We start from the raw sequence: 14,853 nt of genomic DNA on the forward strand, positions 1-14,853 counted from the left end.
AATGTACACAAACTTTGTTTAATACACAAAGTTATTAAAAATATTGTATTAAATGACCTCCCCGGCTGTGTGTATAAGGTGTATATGAAACATAAATGAATTGTGTGAATGTAGACACACTTTGTTTAAAGCACAAAGTTATAAAAAATATTGGATAAAATGACCTTCAGGCTGTGTGTATAAGGTGTATATGTAACATAAATGCATTCTGTGCTTATATTTAGGTCCCATCGCCATGATATCTCATTATGGTATGCAATTATTCCAAAATACGGAAAAATCCCATATCCAAAATACCTCTGGTCCCAAGCATTTTGGATAAGGGAGACTCAACCTGTATATTATAGTACAGTGCAAAAGTTTTAGGCAGTTGTGTAAAAAAAAAATGCTGCAAAGTAAGAATGCTTTCAAGATAGGAGTGATAATAGTTTATTTGGGTGTGGTACATTATAGCGGAGGTTGGGATGCCGGCTGTCACATGACCGGCATCCCGACAATTACAATGCAAACAGGGGTAAAATAATTACACATGGTGTGCCAAATAGCTTACAGCTACTGTATGCAATGATTTAGATCAGCCTATCGCAAGTCAATGCAGAAGCAGTAATCTTCTGATGTTCTTACTGGTGGTCAGCTGGGTACATCTAAGAAACCTGCAAAATTAGAGCATTTGTCTGTTGATGTTGTTTTTTTATATATATATATATATATATATATATGGGAAGAGAGGGATAGGGGTGTCAGCGACTGACAGTGTCTGATAAATATTATAAGTATGAAGAATTTGCAGGATACGTATTAAAAAATAACAATATATTTATTTATACAATTTGAAAAAAATTAATTAAAAATTCAAAGTCAAGGTGGGCTAAGATATGGAGGATCAAAAAATCTAAAAATACCGGGTAAAAAGCTAGCTAGAGCATAGAAATTCAATAGAAGCAATGTTACACTAAAAAAACATATAGGATAAGAAAGTACTGTTTATCTTAAAAATGGAGAGTCAATTGAGGTACACCCAACGCGTTTCGTCCATCAGACTTCATCAAGGGGTAAGGGACTACTGAACAAGCACTCTCATTTATAGCAGAGGTAATTAGGACTAATTGATTGTGACATCACTTCCTGTGTGGACTAATATTACTATTTTTGCCACAAACTATAATGAAAAGATCTGTGAGTAGTACAATTAGCAACATATTCAAATTACTTTGAGCAGTGCAAAAACAAAGTTTAAACAATGAGATATAGTCAAAATTAGTCCGGGGACGCGTCCTGCGTCACTTCCCCCCCCACTTCCTGTGTCTGTATCCTCCTAGTGCGCACGCGCTTTGCTCCGCACTTCCGGTAGACAGACCACTGTAGTTGTACTATTCTGCCCTACTTCCGGTCGGGTCATTCCGTCACTTCCGGTCTCGGCGGGGATCGTCATTTCTCAAGAGGACATAGGCTGGGGCGGGCTGTCAGTCAACTCGGCGGCCATCTTTGCGGAGCCTCTTAGTCACGGACATATAACTGTGTTATTTACAGGTGCAGGAGCCGCTCGCGGATATAAACAAATAAAGATTCATACATTAGTATATTGTTTTGTTATTCATTAATGTTGTGCAATAGCCACATTTCTTTAAATAAAGGAGACTGATAGTGGTCCTTAGTGCAAATAGAAGCAAACAAGGATATTTATAGCCATATCAAAATATATATAGATAGAGCATAATTATGTGGAAATAATAGAAAAAATGTATATAGATGGGGGACTAAGCTATTTTTAGTGTTATTTCTACTGATACTATTTATAATGATATTATTCGCTGCCAAGCATACAGAATTTGTCTATATATTTGGTCCAGACAGAACATTGTGATACACATAGGATTATTTAGTACTATGAAGCATTCTGTGGGAGTTCTACTCATGCCCCGTTAGGGCATGAGGGGAAATAGTTACATAAGTGAGGACAGTAATAAGTGAGAGGATGTGGGTATGCTATAAAAGGATATCCATCAATTATTATGTGCATACGTGCTGGATAATTAAGATGTTGATATAATATGTGACTTAGTGTTAAATACCAGCAAGCGTAATCAGTCATATGGTATACATTAATGACGTGTCTAGATAAGGTGCACATGTGGATGACTGCTATTACGGATTTGCTTGATGCCAGATAAAGTGTAATATAAATTAAAAGTGATAGTTATGATATGTGAAATTATGGAATATCCGTGTGTCAATATTCCATATAATATTACTACTGTTAAAGAGTCCACCAGGGCCCATTTTAATACAGTACCCAATCTTCACAAGTGGTTACCCACTTGGTACTGGTTGGGCCCTACACTGCTTAGCTTCCAAGATCGGGCGGAATTGGGCATACAACCAGTGTGGTATGACTGTATCCTGTGGCGAAATGACTCAATCATACAGTAGTCAGGTTTTTATTAAGGACATTGACAAACTATATTCAGTGTGTTAAACATAGGAAATGGGAAACTGTATATTAAAGTGCTGCGTGCCTATAGAGAAAAGAAGGAGAGACTGTACAAAACCGGTGGTACTTGATCGAGGGTACTTCTCTCATAGGAATGGCGCGATTTCGTATCCCTCGTTGAAACCCATCGGGTGGGTGGTTTTCAATTGAAAGATCCAAAACATCTCTCTCTGGGAGAGTTTCTTAGCCAGATCTCCACCCCTTTACCCACTGGTCACGTGTTCAATAGCTTTGAAGGACATCTCTTCCGGAAGAGATGTCCTTCAAAGCTATTGAACACATGACCAGTGGTGAAAGGGGTAGAGATCTGGCTAAGAAACTCTCCCAGAGAGAGATGTTTTGGATCTTTCAATTGAAAACCACCCACCCGATGGGTTTCAACGAGGGATACGAAATCGCGCCATTCCTATGAGAGAAGTACCCTCGATCAAGTACCACCGGTTTTGTACAGTCTCTCCTTATTTTCTCTATAGGCACGCAGCACTTTAATATACAGTTTCCCATTTCCTATGTTTAACACACTGAATATAGTTTGTCAATGTCCTTAATAAAAACCTGACTACTGTATGATTGAGTCATTTCGCCACAGGATACAGTCATACCACACTGGTTGTATGCCCAATTCCGCCCGATCTTGGAAGCTAAGCAGTGTAGGGCCCAACCAGTACCAAGTGGGTAACCACTTGTGAAGATTGGGTACTGTATTAAAATGGGCCCTGGTGGACTCTTTAACAGTAATATTATATGGAATATTGACACACGGATATTCCATAATTTCACATATCATAACTATCACTTTTAATTTATTTTACACTTTATCTGGCATCAAGCAAATCCGTAATAGCAGTCATCCACATGTGCACCTTATCTAGACACGTCACTAATGTATAGCATATGACTGATTACGCTTGCTAGTATTTAACACTAAGTCACATATTATATACAACATCTTAATTATCCAGCACGTATGCACATAATAATTGATGGATATCCTTTTATAGCATACCCACATCCTCTTACTTGTTACTGTCCTCACTTATGTAACTATTTCCCCTCATGCCCTAACGGGGCATGAGAAGAACTCCCACAGAATGCTTCATAGTACTAAATAATCCTATGTGTATCACAATGTTCTGTCTGGACCAAATATATAGACAAATTCTGTATGCTCGGCAGCGAATAATATCATTATAAATAGTATCAGTAGAAATAACACTAAAAATAGCTTAGTCCCCCATCTATATACATTTTTTTCTATTATTTCCACATAATTATGCTCTATCTATATATATTTTGATATGGCTATAAATATCCTTGTTTGCTCCTATTTGCACTAAGGCCCACTATCAGTCTCCTTTATTTAAAGAAATGTGGCTATTGCATAACATTAATGAATAACAAAACAATATACTAATGTATGAATCTTTATTTGTTTATATCCGCGAGCGGCTCCCACACCTGTAAATAACACAGTTATATGTCTGTGACTAAGAGGCTCCACAAAGATGGCTGCCGAGTTGACTGACAGCCCGCCCCAGCCTATGTCCTCTTGAGAAATGACGATCCCCGCCGAGACCAGAAGTGACGGAATGACCCGACCGGAAGTAGGGCAGAATAGTACAACTACAGTGGTCCGTCTACCGGAAGTGCGGCGCAAAGCGCGTGCGCACTAGGAGGATACAGACACAGGAAGTGGGGCGGAAGTGATGCAGGACGCGTCTCCGGACTAATTCTGACTATATCTCATTGTTTAAACTTTGTTTTTGCACTGCTCAAAGTAATTTGAATACGTTGCTAATTGTACTACTCACAGATCTTTTCATTATAGTTTGTGGCAAAAATAGTAATATTAGTCCACACAGGAAGTGATGTCACAATCAATTAGTCCTAATTACCTCTGCTATAAATGAGAGTGCTTGTTCAGTAGTCCCTTACCCCTTGATGAAGTCTGATGGACGAAACGCGTTGGGTGTACCTCAATTGACTCTCCATTTTTAAGATAAGCAGCACTTTCTTATCCTATATGTTTTTTTAGTGTAACATTGCTTCTATTGAATTTCTATGCTCTAGCTAGCTTTTTACCCGGTATTTTTAGATTTTTTGATCCTCCATATCTTAGCCCACCTTGACTTTTAATTTTAAATTTAAAAAAAAAAATTTCAAATTGTATAAATAAATATATTGTTATTTTTTAATACGTATCCCGCAAATTCTTCATATTTATAATATTTATCAGACACTGTCGGTCGCTGACACCCTATCCCTCTCTTCCCATATCTAACTTTAAAGGCAGCTTATCCCTGCCAAATATTTAGGGGTTAGCAGACACCTTATACTAATAAAGGAGTGTCTAGATTACAGTATTTACTATTGCATTTTTTTCTATTCACATACACCTGTCACGCCATACTCCCACTACCCAATATATATATATATATATATATATATATGTGTGTGTGTGTGTAAAGAAATGATTCCCCCGGCACTCCGGTCTTATGTTTACCTGGCTCAGGCGCCATCCTCCCAAGCACTCAGCCTGCTTCTCCAACTTCTCCAAAAGTTGGAGAAGATATATATGATGTCTAAACTCACCTAGATCTACTCATCGCACAGTGCATCGCCAGTCACCGCCGCGGTCAGTGGACCGCAAGCAGGAAGCAACCAGGAGCGCACACTCCCCGCCACGCGCATCAGCCAGCTCACTCCTGGCATTGACGGCGGGCACAGCGCCACTTACTCTCCTCCTAGGAATGACATGCAAATCAGAGCATGTCATTGCCGCATGTTACTCATATGTATGAATATCATCTGAACTACAGCCGGATCCACTAATAAAGATGAATAGAGTTATAAGGCAAATGCAGATCTATAAAGCAGGGAGGCTATATTGAGCAACTTGTAAAGATCCAACTATAGCTATCCAGATCTAAACTTTATGAATAAATTCTGTGGGGGAATGGAGCCAGACAGGTGAGTAAAAAACTAACTACATCAAAAATATATATTACACAAAAACCTAAACATAACCATAAAGTCACACTTGCTGCTGATCTGTGTGTGGGCCACAAGTGGTGCACCCAAGTACCAGTCAGACATCTTCGCTTCTCAATGCCTAATTCAATACTCTAACCCACACATAGTCAGACCTTCAATCCTAATCTAGGGTCCATATTCAAATATATTAAATATTTTCAAATTGACAAGCCTACTATCCTTGAGCCAACTCCACAGAGCAGCAGCATGTGAAATATATATACAGGTTGAGTATCCCTTATCCAAAATGCTTGGGACCAGAGGTATTTTGGATATCGGATTTTTCTGTATTTTGGAATAATCGCATACCATAATGAGATATCATGGCGATGGGACCTAAATATAAGCACAGAATGCATTTATGTTACATATACACCTTATACACACAGCCTGAAGGTCATTTTATCCAATATTTTTTATAACTTTGTGCTTTAAACAAAGTGTGTCTACATTCACACAATTCATTTATGTTTCATATACACCTTATACACACAGCGCCACTTACTCTCCTCCTAGGAATGACATGCAAATCAGAGCATGTCATTGCCGCATGTTACTCATATGTATGAATATCATCTGAACTACAGCCGGATCCACTAATAAAGATGAATAGAGTTATAAGGCAAATGCAGATCTATAAAGCAGGGAGGCTATATTGAGCAACTTGTAAAGATCCAACTATAGCTATCCAGATCTAAACTTTATGAATAAATTCTGTGGGGGAATGGAGCCAGACAGGTGAGTAAAAAACTAACTACATCAAAAATATATATTACACAAAAACCTAAACATAACCATAAAGTCACACTTGCTGCTGATCTGTGTGTGGGCCACAAGTGGTGCACCCAAGTACCAGTCAGACATCTTCGCTTCTCAATGCCTAATTCAATACTCTAACCCACACATAGTCAGACCTTCAATCCTAATCTAGGGTCCATATTCAAATATATTAAATATTTTCAAATTGACAAGCCTACTATCCTTGAGCCAACTCCACAGAGCAGCAGCATGTGAAATATATATACAGGTTGAGTATCCCTTATCCAAAATGCTTGGGACCAGAGGTATTTTGGATATCGGATTTTTCTGTATTTTGGAATAATCGCATACCATAATGAGATATCATGGTGATGGGACCGAAGTCTAAGCACAGAATGCATTTATGTTACATATACACCTTATACACACAGCCTGAAGGTAATTTTAGCCAATATTTTTTATAACTTTGTGCATTAAACAAAGTGTGTCTACATTCACACAATTCATTTATGTTTCATATACACCTTATACACACAGCCTGAAGGTCATTTAATACAATATTATTAATAACTTTGTGTATTAAACAAAGTGTGTGTACATTGAGCCATCAAAAAACAAAGGTTTCACTATTTCACTCTCACTCAAAAAAGTCCGTATTTCGGAATATTTGGATATGGGATACTCAACCTGTATGTGTATATATATATATATATATATATATATATACACCACCATTCCAAAAATATACACAAACAAATAAACAACCAACAGAGAGTGTAGTGGTCAAAAATAAGGAAAAAATCTATAAGAAAAAACAGGACGTAATCCATAGGACGCCAGACAGGGCAAATAATGGCTTTAGCACAAGAAAACATTCAAAGGATTTGACTCATTAAGTCTATTGGTGCTTACAGAACCCAATCAAAAAATCCACCTTGCTTCCAGTTTTTTTAAGAAGAAGGGTATGATCTCCCCCTCTTCTTGGGGGCGGTACCCAATCAATTATCCGACATTTAAGCGATGCAACCTGATGTCCCATTTCCAGGAAGTGCTGAGCAACCGGTTTATCTGTAGTGCCTGACTTTAGAAGCTGATGTATACAGCTGCGATGGTTCGCCATCCGTTCTCAAAAACTGCACGTAGTCATACCCACATATGGCAACCCACATGGGCATATTAGCATATAGACCACGTGGTCCAATCTGCAGTGAAGACGGAAGCGTATCTTAATTAAGGTATCGTTTTTGGGGTGAGTAAAAGATTCCCCAGTCAACATTGAGCGGCATGTCGTACATCCTAGGCACTTCACACAACCCTTCCATTGTTCACTTAACCACGTTTTATCACCTCTAGAATTCACACGCGTCGGATGCATTAATAGTTGCTTAAGGTTGTGTCAGCGTCTAAAGGCTAACATGGGTGGATGTTCAGTAGAGCAACCAAACTTGGGCTCAGTGCTCAATAGCGGCCAGTGCCTCCTGATGGAACTTCTACTAACTGAAGCATGTTGGTTAAACTGCGTGACATATACCATGCGCTTATCCTTCACCGGTTTATTCTGTGTGAGTCTGGAGCGTGCCTTCATGAGACAATCATTGATTATATGTTTCTTGTAACCCCTTGCAAGAAAATGAGTCTTCATTTCCTGAATTTGTATCTCAGCAGTATCCGGATCAGAGTTATTACGAATCACACGCATAAACTGTGATATGGGAAGGCTAGTTTTTAAAGCATCTTCTGTGCCATCCCACAACATAAATATGTCATCTCTGAATCGTTTATAATACAATATGTTAGTACCAAAGGTGGGAAATATATTATTGGACTCATAGTCATGCATAAATATACCAGCATATGCCGGGGCCACATTGGACTCATAGGCGTACTTGAGCACTGAATAAAGTATTCATCTGGATACATAAAATGGTTGTTTTCCAGGATTAATTCCAAAAACTCAAGGATACATTCAATTGGTATAGGTACCGTGCCCACTGATGTCATCAACTTCCTCACCGCATCAATACCTAACTCATGTGGGATAATAGTGTAAAGGGATGAGACATCAAGGGTCGCGAAGCGTACCCCCTCCTTGATATCCCCGATTTGTAGAATTTTCTCCAGGAAATCACCTGTATCTTTAAGATAGCTAGGTATAGATGGAATCAATGCCTGAAGGAAGTTGTCAACAAAAAGAGCTAAAGGTTGTAACATAGACCCCCTGGCAGAAATAATTGGTCTACCTGGGGGCCTATCCAAGGTCTTATGGATCCTTGGCAATGTATACAACATAGGGCAGACCAGAAAGTCCACCCTAAGGCAGTCTGCTACCTTTTCAGTAAAGATACCCTGAGCCATTGTTCTGTAAATCGGAGCATCTACTTTTCTCTTAATCAGCGGCATAGGGTTCGACGAGCATCTAATGTAGGTAGATGTATCAGCCAATTGACGTCTGACCTCAGTATCATAATCAAGAACATTCTGAAGGACCACGGCCCCGCCCTTATCAGCGGGCCGTATTAAGATCTTATCTTTAGTCCATAATGATTTAAGTGCCATTCTCTGATCAGACGTCAAGTTGCCAAAACCTTTAGTACGTTTAGTCTTAAAATTATGTTCCGTCATTTTCAGAAAACTCCGTATACTGCCATTATTCGAGGGTGGGCCAAATAAGCTAGATTTATTAGGTATTATCAAATGGAGATCACCACTCACATTGGCTCCAGGACCATAACCAAAGTACTCCCTCAAGCAAAGTTTTCTACCAAATTTATAATGCTCTACCGCTAGATCATTAAATATATATATTTAATTTAAATTGATAGTATCGTTTTCTTACCAATGGTGGCATGTGAACTTTATGATCTAGAGGACACTTTTGTTTTTTAGATTTGAAAGGCTACAAGAATCACAGCCGAATATCTCCAGACTACACAATATATTTGTCATTTGGTCAGACTTTGTTCGAGCCTGTGATGAAGAAATTGGTATTGGTGAAGGTGAGTCGGCTTTTTGCATTGTTCAGTTTTACCCACGTCACAGAGAGATAATACTGTGCTCCAGCTTTTCCTACTCGCCAGACTGAGCAAAATAACTTCCTGTAACAGTATGTAACACCAATTTACAGTAAAGTGCAAATGTTTAAACACCTTTTGCTACAGTCACTTTTAATCTTTTGCAAAATATTATTGGTGATATAATAGGGAATTCCTAAATTTTAGACTGAACATAGTGTATAGTATTAGTCACCTGTCTACAGGAAGAGCGTAGCATAAATTGAGATGGGTCAAAATAGGCTTTTGGAGCAAATGGTCTGTTGTCCGTTGCTCCCATACTTTAACAGATTTTTGTTCCAACCAGCCAGATAGGACAATCTTTAGGTGTATGGCCAGCTTTAGAACGCAACCCTGCGTGGAGGTCATCTCCGATAAAAATGACAAAAAACGGTTGATTTAACCAGTTTGTCTGACAATTTTTGTCTGCTTTTCATTGTTTGGGAGCAAATAATCAATTGTCCTTTGCTTCCATACAAAAGCAGATTTTAATTCCAACCAACCAGATTGGACAATCAATCTTTAGGTGTATGGCCAGTTTAAGGCCTACCCTACTACCTATCACGCCTGCAACGCTAAACAGAAACAGTGGGTGAGTTGCTATCACCCTGGCTAGACAGCTACTTTTGATCTGATTGACTCCCATTGGGATAGAGAGAGTCATTTCCTTAACCTTGTGGGCACTCACAACAATACCTTGTGCACTATTGCTTATATATATGCTCCTAACAAGGATCAAAATGCCTTTTTTACTTGCTTAGATACTCTCCTCTCCCATAAATGATAGGGCACCCTCATTTTTGTCTGGGGACTTTAATGAGGTCCTTAACTCCACACTGGACAGTTCTAGTTCATGGGCCACTGACTCCATCAGAGCAGACCTTCGCAATTCCAAAGCTCTCCTTGATCTCATGAAGTCTCAACTTCTCTACGACTCTTGGCGGGTCCAGGAACCTCTAATTTGGGATTACACGTTTTCTTCTCCAATACATAACTTACTCCCAGATCAACATGATTCTGCTCAGCTACAACCTAGCCCTCCGCCTTGTGAATATGCGGGTTCACCCTTTGATCTGGTCTGACTACGCCCACAACTCAGCTGACCTTTCGGGTATCACGGACTGCCCACGCCCAATGACATGGCTTTTGAATGACACTCTCCTCCACTCTCACCAGACTTAATACTCTCCTTACAGATTATTTTTAGTTAAACGCCCTTCCTGATACCTACCCCTCCACTCTCTGGATGGCACTTAAGGTTGTTCTGAGGGGAACCCTGATTAGCATGGCCTCCAAAACCCAAAGTGATTTTCTGGCCCGTAATACACTTTCTCTATTAAACTCCTACAGCTAGAGGTCCAGCATAAACAATCCCTGGACCCCGCTGTCCTGGAAGAGCTTACCACTGTACGACACTCCCTTGCCCTCCTGTTTCCTGTGCGCCAGCTTCTAGGCCAGTGCGAACCCATAGAAATATCCTCATGATCAAAAACTCTATGTGGTAAATCTACTAAGCTCCCGTGATTAATCTCTGTTGGTACCGGCCAACTTCATGTCTATTTCTCTATCGTCCTAGTGGATGCTGGGGTTCCTGAAAGGACCATGGGGAATAGCGGCTCCGCAGGAGACAGGGCACAAAAAGTAAAGCTTTAGGATCAGATGGTGTGCACTGGCTCCTCCCCCTATGACCCTCCTCCAAGCCTCAGTTAGATTTTTGTGCCCGGCCGAGAAGGGTGCAATCTAGGTGGCTCTCCTAAAGAGCTGCTTAGAAAAGTTTAGCTTAGGTTTTTTATTTTACAGTGAGTCCTGCTGGCAACAGGATCACTGCAACGAGGGACTTAGGGGAGAAGAAGTGAACTCACCTGCGTGCAGGATGGATTGGCTTCTTTGGCTACTGGACATTAGCTCCAGAGGGACGATCACAGGTACAGCCTGGATGGTCACCGGAGCCTCGCCGCCGGCCCCCTTGCAGATGCTGAAACGAGAAGAGGTCCAGAATCGGCGGCAGAAGACTCCTCAGTCTTCTTAAGGTAGCGCACAGCACTGCAGCTGTGCGCCATTTCCTCTCAGCACACTTCACACGGCAGTCACTGAGGGTGCAGGGCGCTGGGAGGGGGGCGCCCTGGGAGGCAAATGAAAACCTTTTTTGGCTAAAAATACCTCACATATAGCCTCCGGGGGCTATATGGAGATATTTAACCCCTGCCAGAATCCATTAAAGAGCGGGAGACGAGCCCGCCGAAAAAGGGGCGGGGCCTATCTCCTCAGCACACAGCGCCATTTTCCCTCACAGAAAGGCTGGAGGGAAGGCTCCCAGGCTCTCCCCTGCACTGCACTACAGAAACAGGGTTAAAACAGAGAGGGGGGGCACTAATTTGGCGTTAGAAATATATAAAAGATGCTATAAGGGAAAACACTTATATAAGGTTGTCCCTATATAATTATAGCGTTTTTGGTGTGTGCTGGCAAACTCTCCCTCTGTCTCTCCAAAGGGCTAGTGGGTCCTGTCCTCTATCAGAGCATTCCCTGTGTGTGTGCTGTGTGTCGGTACGTGTGTGTCGACATGTATGAGGACGATGTTGGTGAGGAGGCGGAGCAATTGCCTGTAATGGTGATGTCACTCTCTAGGGAGTCGACACCGGAATGGATGGCTTATTTAGGGAATTACGTGATAATGTCAACACGCTGCAAGGTCGGTTGACGACATGAGACGGCCGACAAACAATTAGTACCGGTCCAGAGGTCTCAGAAACACCGTCAGGGGTTTTAAAACGCCCGTTTACTTTAGTCGGTCGACACAGACACGGACACTGAATCCAGTGTCGACGGTGAATAAACAAACGTATTCCTTATTAGGGCCACACGTTAAGGGCAATGAAGGAGGTGTTACATATTTCTGATACTACAAGTACCACAAAAGAGGGTATTATGTGGGATGTGAAAAAACTACCGTAGTTTTTCCTGAATCAGATAAATTAAATGAAGTGTGTGATGATGCGTGGGTTCCCCCCGATAGAAAATTATGGGCGGTATACCCTTTCCCGCCAGAAGTTAGGGCGCGTTGGGAAACACCCCTTAGGGTGGATAAGGCGCTCACACGCTTATCAAAACAAGTGGCGGTACCGTCTATAGATAGGGCCATCCTCAAGGAGCCAGCTGACAGGAGGCTGGAAAATATCATAAAAAGTATATACACACATACTGGTGTTATACTGCGACCAGCGATCGCCTCAGCCTGGATGTGCAGAGCTGGGGTGGCTTGGTCGGATTCCCTGACTAAAAATATTGATACCCTTGACAGGGACAGTATTTTATTGACTATAGAGCATTTAAAGGATGCATTTTCTATATATGCGAGATGCACAGAGGGATATTTGCACTCTGGCATCAAGAGTAAGTGCGATGTCCATATCTGCCAGACGATGTTTATGGACACGACAGTGGTCAGGTGATGCAGATTCCAAACGGCACAAAGGTGTATTGCCGTATAAAGGAAGAGGAGTTATTTGGGGTCGGTCCATCGGACCTGGTGGCCACGGCAACTGCTGGAAAATCCACCGTTTTTACCCTAAGTCACATCTCTGCAGAAAAAGACACCGTCTTTTCAGCCTCAGTCCTTTCGTCCCTATAAGAGTCATATCTGCCCAGGGATAGAGGAAAGGGAAGAAGACTGCAGCAGGCAGCCCATTCCCAGGAACAGAAGCGTTCCACCGCTTCTGCCAAGCTCTCAGCATGACGCTGGGACCGTACAGGACCCCTGGATCCTACATGTAGTATCCCAGGGGTACAGATTGGAATGTCGAGACGTTTCCCCTTCGCAGGCTCCTGAAGTCTGGTTTACCAAGGTCTCCCTCCGACAAGGAGGCAGTATGGGAAACAATTCACAAGCTGTATTCCCAGCAGGTGATAATCAAATTACCCCTCCTACAACAAGAAAAGGGGTATTATTCCACATTATATTGTGGTACTGAAGCCAGAAGGCTAGGTGAGACCTATTCTAAATCTAAAAAAATTTGAACACTTACAAAGGTTCAAATCAAGATGGAGGGGACTATATAGTGTCCCGAGACATCAGGGATGCTTACCTCCATGTCCAAAATTTGCCCTTCTCGCTAAGGGTACCTCAGGTTCGTGGTACAGAACTGTCACTATCAGTTTCAGACGCTGCCGTTTGGATTGTCCACGGCACCCCGGGTCTTTACCAAGGTAATGGCCGAAATGATGATTCTTCTTCGAAGAAAAGGCGTCTTAATTATCCCTTACTTGGACGATCTCCTGATAAGGGCAAAGTCCAGGGAACAGTTGGAGGTCGGAGTAGCACTATCTCGGATACTGCTACAACAGCACGGGTGGATTCTAAATACTCCAAAATCGCAGCTGATCCCGACGACAAGTCTGCTGTGCCTAGGGATGATTCTGGACACAGTCCAGAAAAAGGTGTTTCTCCCGGAAGAGAAAGCCAGGGAGTTATCCGAGCTAGTCAGGAACCTCCTAAAATCAGTGCATCATTGCACAAGGGTCCTGGTAAAGATGGTGACTTCCTACGAAGCAATTCCATTCGGCAGATTTCACGCAAGAATTTTTCAGTGGGATCTGCTGGACAAATGGTCCGGATCGCATCTTCAGATGCATCAGCGGATAACCCTATATTCCAAGGACAAGGGTGTCTCTCCTGTGGTGGTTACAGAGTGCTCATCTTCTAGAGGGCCGCAGATTCGGCATTCAGGATTGGATGCTGGTGACCACGGAGGCCAGCCCGAGAGGCTGGGGAGCAGTCACACAAGGAAAAAATTTCCAGGGAGTGTGATCAAGTCTGGAGACTTTTCTCCACATAAATATACTGGAGCTAAGGGTAAATTTATAATACTCTAAGCTTAGCAAGACCTCTGCTTCAAGGTCAGCCGGTATTGATCCAGTGGGAAAAACATCACGGCAGTCGCCCACGTAAATAGACAGGGCGACACAAGAAGCAGGAGGGCAATGGCAAAAACTGCAAGGACTTTTCGCTGGGCGGAAAATCATGTGATAGCACTGTCAGCAGTGTTTCATTCCGGGAATGGAAACTGGGAAGCAGACTTCCTCAGCAGGCACGACCTCCACCCGGCAGAGTGGAAACTTCATCGGGAAGTTTTCCACATGATTGTAAACCGTTGGGAAATACCAAAGGTGGACATGATGGCGTCCCGTCTGAACAAAAAACGGGACAGGTATTGCGCCAGGTTAAGAGACCCTCAGGCAATAGCTGTGGACGTTCTGGTAACACCATGGATGTACCAGTCGGTGTATGTGTTCCATCCTCTGCTTCTCATACCTAAGGTACTGAGACTTATAAGACGTAGAGGAGTAAGAACTATACTCATGGCTCCGGATTGGCCAAGAAGGACTTGGTACCCGGAACTTCAAGAGATGCTCACAGAGGACTTATGGCCTCTGCCGCTAAGAAGGGACTTGTTTCAGCAAGTACCATGTCTGTTCCAAGACTTACCGCAGCTGCGTTTGACGGCATGGCGGTGGAACGCC

The 14,853-nt window shown here is 42.1% G+C and overlaps 1 protein-coding gene, 1 long non-coding RNA gene and 2 pseudogenes across 6 annotated transcripts in view; 2 read left to right on the forward strand and 2 right to left on the reverse strand.

The window, feature by feature from the left end:
- LOC134969087 (uncharacterized) overlaps window positions 1-14,853 on the reverse strand; it is a 101,358-nt gene that overhangs the window by 61,490 nt on the left and 25,015 nt on the right. The window lies entirely within an intron of this gene.
- Window positions 1-14,853, forward strand: part of IRF7 (interferon regulatory factor 7) — an 82,279-nt gene that overhangs the window by 33,931 nt on the left and 33,495 nt on the right. Inside the window, exon 11 of the mRNA XM_063944790.1 lies at window positions 9,170-9,279. Coding sequence (XP_063800860.1) covers window positions 9,170-9,279 — 110 coding nt within the window. The remainder of the gene's footprint in view (window positions 1-9,169; window positions 9,280-14,853) is intronic.
- Window positions 2,282-2,401, reverse strand: LOC134971356 (5S ribosomal RNA; annotated as a pseudogene).
- On the forward strand, window positions 3,080-3,199 carry LOC134971357 (5S ribosomal RNA; annotated as a pseudogene).

The sequence above is a fragment of the Pseudophryne corroboree genome, chromosome 11 (assembly GCF_028390025.1).
Source record: "Pseudophryne corroboree isolate aPseCor3 chromosome 11, aPseCor3.hap2, whole genome shotgun sequence".
Classification (NCBI taxonomy): domain Eukaryota; kingdom Metazoa; phylum Chordata; class Amphibia; order Anura; family Myobatrachidae; genus Pseudophryne; species Pseudophryne corroboree.